The sequence below is a fragment of the Pteropus vampyrus genome, unplaced genomic scaffold, assembly GCF_000151845.1.
Source record: "Pteropus vampyrus isolate Shadow unplaced genomic scaffold, Pvam_2.0 Scaffold89, whole genome shotgun sequence".
Taxonomy (NCBI): Eukaryota; Metazoa; Chordata; class Mammalia; order Chiroptera; family Pteropodidae; genus Pteropus; species Pteropus vampyrus.
The window spans coordinates 4,878,764-4,896,395 of NW_011888870.1; the positions used below are offsets into that span (position 1 = coordinate 4,878,764).

Sequence of the window (17,632 nt, forward strand, 5' to 3'; positions counted from 1 at the left end):
GGTTTTGGACATCCTGTGCAAATGGAAGCAGGCCACAGTCGATATGAGCAATTAACCTCTAAATATTTAATAGATGCTGTGACTTCTGCCTCTTCCTGGGAGAGAGAGACCCCAGCTAGTTCTCTGCAAACAAACAAGTCAGATTAAGAGGAAGCAAGGTACACAGATACTCATGTCCTGGAGCCCTCTGCTCAAGGATCCAGGAAACCCTCAGGAAAGGGCTCTGGGATGATGGTGCAGCCAAGAGAATGGCCTTTTGTGACAGCATCCTCTCCAGTGTTTACAAATGACAAAGCAAGTGGGATAGATACACCGCTCTCTTGCGTCTCATGAAGAAAATAAGCATGGAGCATGAAGCATCATCTCGCTGTGGCTGATGAAACTTGCTATAGTCCTGTGTGACTGTAGGCAGTGGGGCTGTGAACCTGAGTGTGCATACAGGTGTGAGGAGGTAGATGAAAGGGTAAGTGCAGGTGTTCCCTCTCCAAGGAAACTCCTAGGTTCTTGGCTTCATTCATGACTTAACCCACCTGCATCCATCTTCTCCCCGCCCAGCATGCCCCAGCGTCCCGCCAGGGCTGACTTATCCAGCACACAATGGGCACAGTGCCCAAGGCACAGATGCTTTCATTTCTTAAGTCAAAACCAAAAACACCTGCATCCATCTTCTCCCCGCCCAGCATGCCCCAGCGTCCCGCCAGGGCTGACTTATCCAGCACACAATGGGCACAGTGCCCGAGGCACAGATGCTTTCATTTCTTAAGTCAAAACCAAAACAAAAAAAAAAATTGTAGGCTGAAAAAATGTTTTAATACATTTGTCTTTATGCTAATGCATTCATAAAATACGTTTTTTCATATTACTTTATGGAGGAAGCTAGAGACCACGAAACCCATGAAAGTCATCACACAGGCCTGATTCCTACATGGCTCTGTTCTCACAAGTACCGGCTTCTCAAAAACGACAGCATCTTACAGACACAAAGGACTGAAAACAGTCCCTCCTACAGCGGCTCCCCTTGGGTCAGGCGTGCTGCCCTGATCCCTCCAACCAGACCCTTGCTCATTGGTCAGGAATGCAGAAGTACCAACACTGCCAAGGAGAAGATGTGACAACGCCCCAAGAGAGATAAGCAGAGCTTTAAGGGAATTCACAGGTCCAGGTCGTTGGTCCCACCTGGGGCATTAAAGAGGGCTTCCAGGAAGAGCGCCATCTTCTGCTCCCTCCCAAAACAGGCCTCCCAGCTGCTTAGCTGGCATTTCTCATGCGAGCCAAGCCGAGTAGCTCCTTAAGAATCTCTAATCCACTTACCTCCAAAGTGAACTCTCAGTCACGCTCCCCAGGTTGAAGTCGTACAGCTTCGTCAGGATAAGTATAACCTGTGAGGGGGATAAGGAGGAGGGCAGAGGAGAGGAATGAAAGAGAGGAAAAAAGGAAGCTTACTTTAGTTTGTGTAACAATATACAGTGCATCTCAAATCACCCAGAGGAGGGCTTAGTAGTCATCCATTGAGTTGAGGGGTATTATAGGATCAAGCAAGAGGAAAACATATTAATTTAATGTGGCCCTGTAACTGGTAGCATTTATTTTAATCCCAAAGATGCTTTGCATTTGAAATAAAACACGCCACCAGGAATTAACTGGGTATCTACAGCTGTTTCTCCGTATCTGTCCTTCACAGTCAGGCACGGGCCGGCTGGCTCTGTTCTCTAGCATGGCCACCCGGAGATCAGAGGATAGGCTTATTTTTGATCTGGAGATAACTCGAACTTCCAGACTTGGGCTAAAACGGGAAGAAGGAAGTGGGCCTGATTCTGTCTACAGAGCAGTTCAAAGAGACTTTGTGTTTCATTTACTAGCGCCTCAGCAGCCGCAAATACTTGAATGGCAGGCAAACCCAGTCCCCAACATCCTCTGATGCCACCTGCCATCTACCAGGCAGCATCTGTCCCCTCCAAGGAGTTAACAGGTCATTGGACTGCACTGGACTCCAGGACCACTTTCCTAACTCTAGCTGAAATCATGAAGCCCAGAGGAAGTCGTACCTGTCAGAGAACTGGAGCTGCCTGTTAGCAGTTTGTTGAAATGGTCTTGGGCTGGTCACTCTAGTCCCATGCCCTTTAAAATTCTCCAGCTAGAGACTCAGATATCAGACATCTCCCTGCCTGCCCCTCATGTGCCTGGACACAGCTTAGGCAAACTCCATACCTACAAGGATGCTAAGCACATGCACCTGAATCGATTTTAATCAAAATGCAGGTGCCTAATATACAGCGTCAGCCTGCACGCGTGATAATCCAGTTACACATAATTGTGTTTATCTAAATTTAATGCACAACTCATTTCACTTTTCTCAGCTCCTTCCCATTCCACAATTTAACTTCCTCCAGTTCATTTGCACCACAGTCATTAAACTCTTTCCAAGATAATGAATTTCTGCTACCAAGATGGGGCTTTCCCAATTCCAGGCATCCATTTAAGATTAAAGAAAAATAATCAGCCATTATATTGAACATTTTTATGGCATTTAACTGACGACAAAACACTCCCTTTGATATTTATTCTCATCTAGCACCCCATGAGGTCGGTCAGCTCTATTTCCATTTCTTTTATGTAAACTAAGAAAAGAATTAGAACCAAGGATGTGACTCATTATAGGTCAAAGAGAGTCCAGGGCAAGGTTGGTTTGGGACATTCAGCTTTTCTGCAGGGCTATTACTAGAGGACTCATAGGTTTCCTCTCTGATTGCATCCTGTGATGAAGATGATGCATTGGCAAGAAAGAGTGAAGCCAAGAAAGACATCAATGGCGTGATATTTGCAGAATAGTAAAATCTACCAAACCACCTGTCCTATTAGCATAGCACAACAGCAAGGAGTGTGTATTCCACGCAAAGAATTGCTCCCCACAGTTACCCAGTGATCCTTGCCTCTCCCATTCACGGTAAGTTTCCTCATTTATTACATTCAGGGCCTAATAAAGGGAAGGGACTTAGCCATATCCTCCCCCCAACCAAATATCTGGCAATGTGCCAGATAATTTGTTTTGTTGAATTAATAAACACACACATACTTGCATACAATAGACTTCTCTTTGTTTCACTTTCTTTCATCTGCAAAGTCATTCTCACAGTCATTCTCACAGTCAGTACACAAAAGCAAAGGTGGCTATATGCAAGCCATCTCGAATTCTGTACAGACTCAAAACTATGCTCTTCTAGGAATAGGTCAGCACACCCATCTAGAGCTCTACAGACACAAGTCAGAACATTTCATTTCCTCCCAACATCCAGCCTGCAGGGACATCAAACAATCTCCAAAAGTGCAAAATCCATACAAAGAGAAGAAGGATCTTGGCCGTAAGAGTCCCACTTAATTACTAGAGCTTCTAACAGATAACTGGGTCTGGAAAATCCTTCTAAGAACCCAGAGTCATTCTCATTCTATCAGCCTACTTACCCAGTGCTTGAACCACTCTCTTTCCTTTCCTCCCCCCAGCTCGTCTGTCTCTAATATGTTTCTTGTGCCTCTCATCTCATCTTGATGTTTGCTTCTTAGAGGATCCAGACAGACAAACCCTTCCAAACCTTTATTAATATTATTTCTGCCTTCACGGTATATACTTTCAATTCTGCCTCTCAATTCATGCACTTTCTTGGTTAAAAATCTTTACTGGCTCCCTCGCCTGAGGATGAAACCCCGACTCCTTAGCCTGGTATGTAAGGCGCTCCACAGTCTGGCTCCTCCAACCATTTTTCCCCAGTTTTCAAGAAACTATCCCTTTTTTCAGCAATCCGAGTTTCTCAAGGTGCTGCAAATAATTCAAACCCATTCTCACATCTCTGCTTTCTTTCTTTCATGCTGTACAATTGTATCATTGCCTTTGCCCACCTGTGCATGCCTGCCTCTTGTTCAAGAAACAGCTCGAAACCCACTTTCTTCAGGCAGCCTCCCAGGACTATGCCAGCCATCAGAGTTATTCCTCTTTGAAGTCTAGTCGAGCTTAAAACAAAATTATATAATTTGCTTCTTAATTAAACACTATCTTGATGGTGTTGGGATGTCACACAAGTTAACTTCTCAACTAGATTCTGAACAACTTGAGGAAGGGTTCATGTTTTCTACTTCTTTCTCCCTAGCAGATAGACCCAGCACATCAAAGTCTCCTAAAAATAATCATTTTTAAGTCAATGAAACATAATGGTGTCTGAGTGGTAAATCAGTCTTCAGAAGGGGATGGTATTAATCTAGTCTATCACCCTCATTTTATAGGTGAGGAAATTGAGGCACAGAGAGAGGAAATGACTCAAGTTAAAGTCCCAATAATGTGTGATCTTGACCAGATTCTCAGGGCACTGTTCTTCCTACTCCATGAGTAAGACTGGAGCCTAAAAGTCAGATTCCCTGGCCCCGCTCCCAGCGAGTTTGACTTAGTGAGTCCTGGGCAGTATCGAGAAACCAGTGATTAGAGGACCACAATCTGAGAAATACTTCATCATACCATGATTCCTCTTCTAATTCTGTGCTGAAATGACACCATCCTTCTACCTTGCTGAGATCCCAACCTAGAAAAGCATCTATTCCTTTAAATTAGGTTTAATCTAACAAAGAAAGTAGGCAAGGCAGTAGGAGAGTACGGGAGGACATTTCAGCAAAGTCACCCCCACATTCCCCAGAGGAAAGGTCCCAACACTGAGAATTGGGGACTAGAAGCTTCCTTTCCCCTGAAGCCACCACAGAAGGGCAATAACAGACCTATGAAGAGCTGATCATTTGACCTTTAGCCTTAGGACCTTCTGTGCCAAGCAAACAAAACCAAGACCTAAAGAAAGCCTGCCCACCCCTGGGTTCTCTCACCATTCAGAGCTTTCCAAAGGTTACCAGGTAAGATGCAATCACAAGGGAAAGAAAGCTAAAAAGCACATGCAGTAAACCCACCTAACAAGCCCCAGGCTGCTGGGCGAGTACTCAAGATGGAAAGCGAAGGTGTACACGTGCCTCTGGAATCACCAGTGGAAGGACGTGGAGGGCAAGAAGAGTAGAAGACCCAAAACAAAACCTGACTTGACTCGCCTCCACCAGGGGCCCCCAGAGGAGAGTGAACACTCAAATTCAAAGAACAAAAAGCAGGGAGAAAACATTAATTACATCCTCACAATGTGCTAAATACTATGCTGGATGCTTCTCAAGCCCCACAACAAACTTTGAGACTGAGCAAGTGTTATGAAATATCCCCATTTTACAGATGAGGAACCTGAGTCCTAAGAGCTCAGCAAGTTGCCCCCAAGGTGCAGAATTAGCAAGGAACAGAGCCAGCATCCCAGCCAGGACTATGTAACTCAACCATGCTATTCCTCTCTAATGCAATGCTCTTCCGTTCAGCAAATGTTTCTCTGAGCTCTCTGTGTGCAAGGCAATGAGTAAGAAGACAGGGAAGAAAAACTTGGCCTCAAATAGTTTATCACTCATTCGTGGAGCCCACGAGTAGTGACTGAGCATCGCTTACGAGAATTAGCAAGGTACCTGATAAACTCCAACAAGCAATCAGGGAGGAATCCAGAGCTCAAAGCCCAAGGGTGAAGATAATGTCTGATTTCTTTGTTCTTGGAGGAAAAAAATAGGAAACAGAGATGTGTAATAAGAAAAGGAGTAGACAAATTGTTGGGAGATCCAGGTTTGTCAGTGAGCTTTGTCAAATAAGTATCTTTTTGACCTAATTGGCTACAATCCTAGAGAGATTTTAGACAGCAGGAGAAATAAAAATTAGAATAATTCATGAGTAAATAGCATTTTCTCTTAATATAAGCTATACACATGTAGATACACATAAAGTAGTAAGAGAAATCCCTCAATATATATGTGAGCGTATATGTAAACATAGCTGGGAAAGCTCATATACATTTATAAAAATTTATATACATAGACACATATATGCACATCTATACATATATTCACACGCATAACCTAAAATTGCCATCTGACATCTTCTCTGAAATAACACTGTTCACACATCTCATATAGCTTTTAACACATTGGGTTAATGTGACTTCTTCATATATTTATCTTGTCTGTTAGATTGTGACCTCTTTGAGGTCATAAATCAGATCTCATTCAACTCTGCTTCCCCAGTACCCAACACAGCTCCGGACATATGGTAAGTACTGTACAAGGTCCATCAAATGAATTATAAATGTATGACAAAAATTAAAAAAAAAGAAGGGATGAGATGATAACTATATGAAAGAGGTACAGATAATGTGCTATAAGAGTTCAAAAGAAGAAGCAATTAAGTCCAGAAAATGGGATCAGCAGTCTTCATGAAGGAGAGATTACATGATCTGGGACTTAAAGCACAGTAAGAATATGGATATATGGAACCAACTCACCCTCCCTCCCTCCCTCCCTCCCTCCCTCCCTCCCTCCCTCTTTCTTCCTTCCTTCCTTCCTTTCCTTCTCTTTTCCTTTTCCCTTTTTTCAACTTGGAGACACAGTCAGACTACGCCACGGTAGGAAGGAAGGCACAAAGGACAATGGCTCGACACAGGAAGGACAGAGGAAGCTGACCTTGTTTGTGGTCAACTATGGGCTGATAAAAAGTTTTATAAAAAGGAAGAAGGTGGTGACAATGAGGGATAATATTATGAGACTTAACTATGTATATATAGTGTGTGTATATATATATATATAATATATGATTACTATATATTAAGGGACTATATTTAATAATGAACATATAATAAGGGAACAAAAAGGGACATGGCTGGCCTCTTAAAAAATAAATTGGTGCTGTTTTTGTTCACCATCCATCCCGAATTTTCTTGTTCACAGGCATCTAGTGTCTCCCGCTGCCAGATGCTCAAGCCAGCCTTCAGTTAACTCCTTGATCTATAGACACATACAATGCCGATACCTATTGTCTTTATTTCTCATTTTCCCTTCTATCTTTCATTTTTCTGGAGCATAAGATTCTTGGTGACAAAGTAAGCAAAAGAGAAATGATTTCTGTCCTTGTGAAATGTACAGTCTTCCTTAACCCGCCTTCCAGGATTATCTATATTTGAACAAAAAAGTCCAAGTCGCTGGCAAGGTTGGGGTGAGTGATATTTGGGAGTAAGGGAGCTATACTCTTCTCACCCACTTCCTGAGCAAGAAGATGTATCCGCACTCTGAACTGCAGAGAAAGAAGATTCGGTCCCTATTCCACCTGAGACTCCTTCTAAATTTCCCATGTCTAAATTCACTTATCCCCTTGGGTCCAGCTGTTTGCCTTCTGGATGGGGCTTGTGTGGCAGCATGGAAAGAACAGAGTGCTTGCAATGAGGGGGCTGAGCTCTAAACTCAGTCTTACCATATGTGACTGTGCGAGCCTGAGCAATTTATTTACGTTTTCAGAATTTGCTCCAATTTCCTAAAATGGGGATAATGACACACTTCCCCCTGCCAGCCTCCCAAGGTTGTTGATTCAAATAAAATAAGGGAAGCTGACCTGTTTTATAAGCTGTTCTATGCAAATATGAGTTATTAGTATGATAATTATTCTTCAGGAGACAAGGGTTCTATGTAATCCTTATTTGGTGAGAGGGAAAGGGGGAATTCAGATTTGAGAGTTGCTAAGCTCCTTTTTAAAAAATATCCATCCATTCTAGACTCCAATGGCAATACAGGAGGCTGCAAATCGGACCCAGAGTGTTCACCCGGCTCCTGAACTCAGCTTCAGAAGGAAGGCAGGAGGCCGCAGGGGAATCCTGTCCTCTGAAAGGATAATGCATAATCTGCACATTCATAAATCACTAGGATGCTCTCGCCCGTGAGCACATTCAGTGAAGTGAGGACCTTTAATGCCTGTAAAATTTTACTCTGAAGGAAAATTACTTTAGTTCATTAAACCTTCCTGAAATATTGGTGCCTTTAAATCATGGGGTTCTCTGTACGTGCCCCTCCAGTTTCCCCTCCCCCACCTCCTACCACCTCATTCTGGCCCTTAACTGATAGTTCGTTGTTTCCAGCCGATTGGAATAGGGACAGTGGCTTTCTTTACCAAAGCAGCTGACAATGGTAACATAGTAAAGATGCTTTACATACTCCTTGGAGATGGTCTACAGGAGTACGTCCTTTAGTCTCAGCAGAGTCTGAATCCAGGGTCCTCCTTCCATCTCCGAGAGATGTACCCAAGGAACAGAAATTCAACATTTGTAGTCCACAGCCCAACCGATCTCCAGTACGAGACTGTGCAGGCACAACTGGGTATCCAGAACTGTGGTAGGTGTGTGCCATATTCAGAATAATATAGACAGTGCTCCCTGCCCATCACGAGTTTACAATCCAGTTGAAAGGACAAGGAAATAGTACAAGAGATACCAAGTTTGTCATATATGATGCAGAGACTTTCACAAAACTTTTGTCCCCTTTTCAGGCTTTTTAAAGGACATTATCATAAACTCTGTGGCTCAAGATAAAACCTCAGCATGACCCTTGATTCCTCATCCCACACTCAGCAAGATAAATTCTAAGTCTTCTGTAATGTGTGGCTGTCCACTGTATCATCCAATTTCAGGTCCTCATAACTTTTTCATTCACTCACTAACCAAATGTGTATGGAATGCTTCCTGTTTGCCAAGTGCTTTGGATTCAACAGTGAAGAAAATGAACCAGCTTCTTTGCCCTCATAAAGTTTACATTTCTGCAGGGGAGATAAACAAACAAATAAGTAGGTAAATGACATAGTAGTCAGATGGTGGCGAGTGCTATGGGAGAAAAAACATGAACAGAAGGAGAAGAGTAAGTGCGAATATGCAGAAGCGGTCAGGGGTAAGTAGGCTGCAGCAGTAAAGAAGCAGCCCAGGAAAGTCAAAAAAAAAAAAAAACTGACACTCATGCAAAACCCTGAGTGAGGTGAAGGGATTAAGGCATGTGGCTATCTAGGTAATAAATATTACCAGCAGAGGAAGCAGCGAATGCAAATATCCTGAGGTAGGAGTGTGCCTGGCATATTCAAGAAACAGTAAGAAGGCCAATGAGGCTGGAGCTGAGAGAGAGTAAAAGGTGATGAGGGCGGGGAGATACTGGGAGACTTTGATCTGGCTGGAACTTGTGAACCATGTAAGGACTCTGGCTCTCGTTGAGCGAGATGGGAAGCTGCTGGAGGATTTTAACAGAGGACTTAAGTTTTCATAGGATCACTCTGGTTGCTGTAGTAAGAAAGGCAGTACAAGGACAAAAGTAAATTGGGATCTTGTTTTAATCATCCAAGTGAATCATGGTATGGGTTAGACCAGAGCGACAGCAGTGGACAGGAAAAGGGATGTGATGTGAAAATAATTGAAGGCAGAGCCAATAAGAGTTGCTGACAAATTGGATATAGGGTGTGAATAAAAGAAAATAGTCAAGAATAACCCTCAGAGTTTGGGTTTAGTCAATTGGAGGTACAGAGTTGCCATTATATAAAATGAAGACTTTAGGAGATGGCAGTTTAGAGTAAAGATTACAAGCTTAGCATTGGATATTGAGTTTGAGGAGCCCAAGAGAATTCACATGGAGAAGTCAAATGGTCAGCTGGATAAATGAGTCTGGAGTTCAGAGAAAAGAGTCTAGGATAGAAATATCAGTTCAGAAGTTGTCAGTGATTAGACGATATTTAAAGACATGAGACTAGAATAGATCATCGAGAGATGAAGTGTGCACAGAGTAGAGACATGAGGATAGAAAGCTGCGGCATTTCAGCATTTGGAGACCAGAAAACTGAAGGAGAAAAGCCAGTTTGTGTTTGGACCTTTCAATATTGGCTCAGTGGACATTTGTGCCCCGTGTGAAAGCTCACCAAATGGTATTTACTACAGAAGAGATTTTCAATAATCGAAAGATAAGATGGCCTTCTGTAAAGTCTTTAAGCCTCTTTCCCCAGCTCCCCCTGTGTTTGCTCTGTGGGCTCCTGTGTAAAGCGGTCACTGCAGCAGAGACAGAGGCTTTGCCTAGACTTAGCATGGACTTCCTTCACCAAGGCTGATGCAGATATTATCACTGCTGAGTTTTCAACTGCCAACATCAGAAAACAATGCTGAGACCCCGCTATGGTACCTAGTGGCAGATTGGTTATGTTTCACCCCTCCCATGACATAGAGGAGCAATTTCTTCTCATTGGAATTGCTTTCTCTGCCTGCAGTGATTATGCTAGAATCAAAATCTTTCAATTTCAGAATGCCTTATTCACTGTCACGGTATCCCACACAACATTACTTCTAACAAAGGAGCTCATTTCACAGCAAATGAAGTGCAGTAATGGGCATGTCCACGGAATTCACTGGTCTTACCACAAACTTCGACACCCAGAAGCAGATGACCTGATACCATGGTTGAATGGATTGTCAAAGACTCAATGACAGGACTAGCCTGGAGCCAACACTCTGAGGTTGTGGTGCTGTCCTCCAGGATGTGGATTTGACCAGTATGTGATCAAAATATAAAGGTCTGAAACGCAAAGGCGAAAGTGGGGAAAAGAAGCAAAGAGCTTAGAATACCCAATAAGCCATCATATAATATTTTCTTCATCTCCCCACAACTTTTGGCACTGTCGATAGAGAAATCTTGGTTCCCAGGGAGGACGTTGTCACCAGCACACAAAACACCTGTTCCATTGAACTGACTGCTTCACCAACAGAAAAAGAAGGGGTTACTTATGAATAAGGGATAGAAATGAATTCCCATAGCAGCTAAAAGGGTGATTGTTATGTTTATTTACTCTTGGCCCACTTTCTTGCCTATGTATTGGAGGTAACCAGAACTCTGAGAATTATATTTCTAAGACTCACCTGTCATCTATCTGGCTTCTAATTTGATTCTGCCGATTCGAGGGGGATGGTAGTCATGAGGACCAGTGAAAAAAGGAAAAGCTACTCTCTTTACATGTGTGTTTTCTGGTGACAACACAACAGCAGCAACAGAGCAGCTGGTAGCAACAGCATGCTGGGTCTCAGTGACAGGAAGTGCAGGCTCTTGGGTTCCTGCTTATGGAGCTCAGAATACATAGCAGGAATCTGGGTAACGGAAATCCTTGACTTCTTGTACTATTTTTTTTCTCTTCTGTGCAGGGGTGTAACAGTTTTGCCTTTCCAGCCTTTACAGGACTCTTGTAATCTATTCTTGTATTCAATGTCTTCTTTTAGAAATACCTAGAGTCGGAGACCCGCACTGACACAAAATGGTCTATGAGATTAGAGGAAACCCAGGAGAGGGTTCTGGAAGCCAAGTAAAAAAAAAAAAAGTTTCAAGAAGGAAGGAATTCTCAGCTGTGTGAAAAGCTACTGACAGTTCATGTACAAGAAAGATTTCAAATGGACCATTGGATATAGCTACTAGATGACTGTAAAGGCCTTCAAAATAACTAGTTCGCTCACTGAATTTCTGATCTTCATCCCTCTTCCATTCTTACACCCGAATGACTTTTCTAAAGCAGAAGCTGAATTGTGTTACCTACTGCCAAATAACCTCTAGTGGCTTCACGCTGCCTTTAAGATCAACTCCAAATTCCTCATCATGGCATGACAGATCTTTCTCGACCTGGCCCCAATTGACATTTTAACCCTCTTCTAGAGCCGCTTCCCAAAAATGACATCTAAACCCCAGCCACACCGGAATACCAATTTTTCTCCCTGTTCCATACTCCCATTACCTTAGCACAAGCTCTCTTCTCTCTTCTGAGAGCCCTTCTCCCATTCTCCACCTAAGGATCTCCTTTTCATTCCGCAAGGTCCACCTCAAAGATCATCAACATTCTGATGTCTCTCTCACCTGTCCTCCAAGAAAGAACTGATTCCTCCCTAATTTATATTCCCCTAACATGTACATATTTCTAATAACACTACCCACCAGATTATATTATAATTTTCTATTTGCATATGTACCTCCACGATTAATCGATGTGCTCCTTCAGTACAAACACCTTATTTTTCTCATTATTATATTACAAGAGTATTATTATTCTCTCCCTTAACATGGTACCTATTAACCAACAGAAGTACAACACATTTATTGACTTGAAAGTGGTGCCATAGGCATTCGAAGGAGGAGAAGATGAGTCTGAGCTGGGGTGATGCCCTCATTAGAGAATGAGAGGTGTAAGCGAGATACAAGAGATGGGGGTGGGGTAGCCCACTTCTTTGTGGAGTATTTTGTAAACTTCTTCAAGGTCGTCTCTTAATGAGCTGGACTGCCGAGTCTCTACGGAAGGGAGAATTCAAAGTGGCTTTTGAAACGACTTCTAGAATATCTGTCTACAAGCAGGTAAGAGAGTAAGAGGACACAAGGACAGGGAGGGAAGTTGGTAAAAGCGACCTTCTAAAATATGACTGTGTTAAGTTTTAAAGAGCTTGTATTCTCTAGGGACTTCTAGAGAGGACAAAGGTATATACCAACACTTGATGAAATGTAGGTTTAAAAAAACACTGGATCCACATACAAAAGCAAGACTTTATTGAGTAGAGAGAGTAGTTTAGATAAGAGAAGAACAAATATAGAAAGGGCAGAGGTGGGGACACTAATATATACTGAGCACCTCTGCACCACCCACATTGTCAAGATGAGGAAACTGCCCAGGTCATGCGGCTAGGGAGAGGTAGGAACCAGCGCCCAAACACAGGTTTGCCTATTTCTGCGTGATCCAAGGAAGGAATAAGAGATACAGTAATTAATAAGCATGAGTCATCCTTATTTAAAACAGGGCCATTGTTTAGAAAGTACTTTGCAGAATTTGGTACTGTATAAGGCAAGTGACAGATCAAGGAAATGGAAATGCAGTGTTGAAACAAGGAGCTTGTGAAAAATGGCTTTTGAATAGTGGGGAGTTTGTTCTGGTTTTGTGTAACGAGACATTAAAAATGAATTAAAAATCCATTCGCTCTCATTCCCTAAGGGACTTTGAAAATGAGAGAGATAGCCATCTTTTGGAAATGATTAGGTAGCACTCAAATTCAGTAACAGGGTCAGGACCAAATGACCCCAGAATTCCCCACCAATGTCTATGCCATGATGACAGCTGATCAGAACTAGGGTTAATTAGCTCCAAAGGTGTACCAGTAATTAGAGGTCTGATCTCCTACCTTCCTATCACTCCTTCTATCCAACCTCCACTGTGAGGAGGAGGCCAAAGGCAGAAAGAGATGTGAGCAGATGAAAGATGAAATGATGGCTCCAAAGCCACTAGAGTGACGCTCTCAGAGATAATCATCAACACAGAGGAAACATAAGCAATCAGTTGAAAAAGAGCAAAAGCCTTAAGTCTTGGTGTAGAATCCAGGCTTTGTCACTTACTCTCATGTGACCTTAGGCAAGGCGCTTACCCTGTGGACACTCAGTGTCCCCCTCTGGAAAATGAAGCCAATGTCTTTCCCTTCACTGTATTGCGAGGATTAGATAAAAGATATCTTCTACCAGGTACATAGTGAGCCCTCAACATATATATTAGGTCGCTTCCATCCCCAGTCTCTGATCAAGCCAAGTCATTTGCCACCCGAGTAGGAAAATGCAATGTCTCTAAGAGAGAGTATGCCACTTCTTTAGTGATGACAACTTGAAGCTCACAAAATAAAGAGCTACCTCTCCAGGCCTCTCACTGACGTAGAGATAAAAGCCCAGAGCATTCCCTGAGTGCTGATGTTTGCTTTGTGTGGACATGCATTGACAGCCTGAGCAATGGGAAGATCACAGGTCCATCAAGTTCATTTTTCCTGGTGTGTGATTCTACCCACTTGTCTCATTACATTTCAGGGTCTGTCTCTGCTGCTCCCGTCTACAGAAATACATACTCCCCTTCCTTCTGCCGCTCCTGTCAGGGGCATCATTCCCTCTTGTGTCTCAGGTGCTGAAAGAGCTCTCAGGCAGGCCATTTTAGCTTCTAACCCCAGTGGGTTTTCTGGGGATTGGCAATTCTCCAGATTGGAAATAGCTTCCAGCCTGAACTGCTTTAAATGAAACAAAAGGAGGGATTTGACTAGATTGTAAGATGCCTCAGGGCAAAAACACCTGTCTTATTTGTTCCTATACCTTCAGCACCTGGGGCAGTATCCAGCCCATCCCAGATCCCCCAGACACAAGGGTGAAGCAGATGACCTATCACTCAATCTATAATCTGGCATTTATCACAACATATCTCCTATTCAACCCTACAAATCAATACAAAGTCTCTCTATTGCAACACACTATGCTAAATACTGTGGAGGATGGAGGGATAAGAGACACAAAGTTTCTAACCTAAGGCCCTTTCAGGGCAACAAGAGAGATATACATTTGTACAACTATATTTAGTGAAAGTCAGAATTGGTCTGACTTACACGAGACTGGCTGGAGACATTCCACCTATTGTCTCATGTGAGTTTCACAGTAACCTTGCAAAGTTGACATGGTAAAAAAAAAAAAAAAAAAAAGTGATTTCCTAACTGGGATAAAGGAAAGGATTACCCTACATGAGAATTTTTACATAAGGTGATATTTGATCTGGCTCATAGTAAGTGAAGAAGGCAAAGGGCTCTTTAGGCTAAGGAAGCAACATAAAAAAAAAAAAAAAAACCCACACAATTGGGCTGAAGTTACCTGACATATTCCAGTAGCAGAGGCTGGTTTGCTGAGGCTAAAGCTTCAGGTGCATAGAGAAGATGGAGACTCAGAATGGGGCCAGATAATGATGGTTTTAAATGTCAACTTTGTCAATTTCCTATTGTTGCTGTAATAGGTTACTACAAATATAGTAGTTGAAAATAATACAAATGTGTTATCTTACAGTTTGGGGGATTAGAAGCCCAAATAAGTGTCAATGGCTAAAATCAAGGTGTCAGCTGGCTATGTTCCTACCTTCCTTCTGGAGGCTCTAGGGGAGAATCCATTTTCTTGCCTTTTCCAGCTTCTCAAGGCTGTACCTATTCTTTGCCTGATTGCCGCCATCCATCTTCAAAGCCAGCAGTAGCTGGTCAAGTCTTTCTCACATTGCATGACTGATTCTTCTGCCTCCATCTTCCCCATTTAAGGATCCTTCTGATGACACTGGGAACAGCCAGATAACTCTGGATAATCCCTTTATTTATTTCCCCTCAACCACGTAACCTGACATAGTCAAAGAAGGATCAAGACATGGACATCTTTGGGAGGCCGCTACTCTGTCTGCCACACCAGGTTAAAGAGTTTTTACTCTACTCAGTAAATATCACGAAGATGTCTAACGTGCTTAAGCAGGTGAATGATTCACCAGCACGTGTTTTAGAAACGAAACTGTCCAGAGTATGAAGGATGGTTCAATGAAGATGAAAACCAAGGGCTCAAATCAAGATAGCAGAGTAGGTAAACACTGTACTTGCCTCCTCTCACGACCACATCAAAATTACAACTAACCTATAGAACAACTATCATTGAGAATCGCCTGCACTATAGCTAAACTGAAGTCCTACAGCCAAAGACATACAGAAGAAGCCACATCAAGTCTAGTAGAAAAGGTGGAGGTGCGAAATGGCCTGGTCCCACACCTGCATGTGGAGGTTGAGAATCGGGAGAGATATTTCAGCTGCAGAGGTCCCCCCAAAGGAGTGAGGGGTCCCAACTTCACATCGGGCTCCCCAGTCTGGAGCACCAGTGCTGGAAAGAGAAATCCCCAAAGCTTCAAGTTGTGAAAACCAGCAGAGTTTGTGAGACAAATGGCTGTAAGAGTCCTAGATGCTCCTTTTAAAGGGCCCACACAGGGACTTACTCGCTGACGGGATTGCTCACTCTGAGCTCCAGTGTTGGGGCAGTGGCTCGAGGAGCACCAGGGATCTATAGGGAGGAACTGAATAGTCTAGCTTCACGGTGAGAGCTGGAGGGGCAGTTTTCTCCCAGACAGAAGTGCTGGTAGAATCCATTGTCTCTTTGTTGAGCCTTCCCTGCTCCCAGCATGTAGACCCAGGTGCCACCATATCTGAATCTCCATCAACCTGGCTAACCCTGTTCACCCTGCACTGGTGATTCCCTGAGACCCTGTTCCGCCCAACTTGCAAGCTCACCAAAGCCACCTCCAGTGGCTTTTGCATATAAACAACAAACAACCTGTCTTGGCTAATGCTGAAGACTTCCCTAAAATCTCTCAAAGGTTCACAAACCCTAAACAGGCAACATCTGTGTGCTCCTACCTCTTGCTAAGCAGCTCCAAGCCCAGAACTAGTGGCGGCTGGACTTGGTTTGCAGCTTAGCTTCTTGAAGCACCTCCAAGCCCAGCACAGGTGGGGGCCATCTGCAGATCCCTTTGTGGCTCCTGCCAGGTGGCCCCGGGGCAGAGCACAGGAAGCAGTTGAAATAAGCTTGTGGCTGGACCCCTCCTAGGAGGCCCAGGGGCCAATTCAGAACAATCCAGAGCACCACCCAGCTGCCTCCACAAACAACACACCCAAAGGGCAGACTCAACAGGCCGCAGAGCCCTACTAAAGCGAATCTTGCTCTGTAGGGTCAGCCCCTGCATGACAGCTTCTCCATTGTAGTCACTGGCCAGTCCTCACAACCAATCAGCCTGAGAGTCGATCCTTCCCATTGACATGCAAACAGAAAGCAAGGCTCAACTACAATAGTAGGATATACACAACCTGCAAAAGGGACACACACCTGGAGCACCCAGCTCAGGTGACCAGGGAGACTGAATCACTGGGCCCCATAGGACACCTACTACATAAAGTCACTCTACTAAGACCAGGAGACACAACAGCTCTACCTAATACATAGAAATAAACACAAGTAGGCAGCCAAAATGGGGAGACAAAGAAACAAGTTCCAAATGAAAGAACAAAAAACAAAGCTCCAGAAAAAGAACCAAACGAAATAGAGACAAGCAATCTACCAGATGCAGAGTTCAAAACACTGATTGTAAGGATGCTCAATGAACTTAGGGGAAGAGTAGATGAACTCATTAACAAAGAGACAGAAAACATAAAAAGAACCAATCACAAATGAAGACTATGATACTGAAATGAAGAATACATTAGGAGGACTCATAGCAGATTAGATGAAGTAGAGGATCGAATCAGCCATTTGGAAGATAAGGTAGCAGAAAACACCCTATCAAAACAACAAAAAGAAAAAAGAATCCAAAAAAATGAGGTTAGTTTAAGGGGCCTCAATGACAACATCAAGTGTACCAACATTTGCATCATAAGGATACCAGAAAGAGAAGAGAGAGACCAAGGGATTGAAAACCTATTTGAAGAAATAATGATAGAAAACTTCCCCAACCTGGCAAAGGAAATAGATATACAACCCCAGGAAGCACAGAGAGTCTCAAACAAGATGAACCCAAAGAGACCCACACCAAGACACATCATAATTAAAATGCCAAAGCTTAAACAGAGGAAATCTTACAAGCAGCAGGAGAAAAGCCATGAGTTACCTACAAGGGAGCTCCCATCAGACTGACAGGTAATTTCTCTACAGAAACTCTGCAAGCCAGAAAGAGCTGGCATGAAATATTCAGTGATGAAAAGCAAGGACCTACAACCAAGATTCCTCTACCCAGTAAAGTTGTCACTTAGAATAGAACGACAGATGAAAAGCTTCCCAGACAAAAAAAGCTAAAGGAGTCCATTACCAACAAACCAGCATTACAAGAAATGTTAAAGGGAGGAGGAGGAGGAGG

At 43.3% G+C, this 17,632-nt stretch overlaps 1 protein-coding gene across 1 annotated transcript in view; it reads right to left on the reverse strand.

Annotated features, from left to right (window-relative positions):
* SORCS3 (sortilin related VPS10 domain containing receptor 3) overlaps nucleotides 1-17,632 on the reverse strand; it is a 540,518-nt gene that overhangs the window by 366,158 nt on the left and 156,728 nt on the right. The window contains exon 2 of the mRNA XM_011363775.1: nucleotides 1,312-1,379. Within this exon, the coding sequence (XP_011362077.1) occupies nucleotides 1,312-1,379 (68 nt within the window). The remainder of the gene's footprint in view (nucleotides 1-1,311; nucleotides 1,380-17,632) is intronic.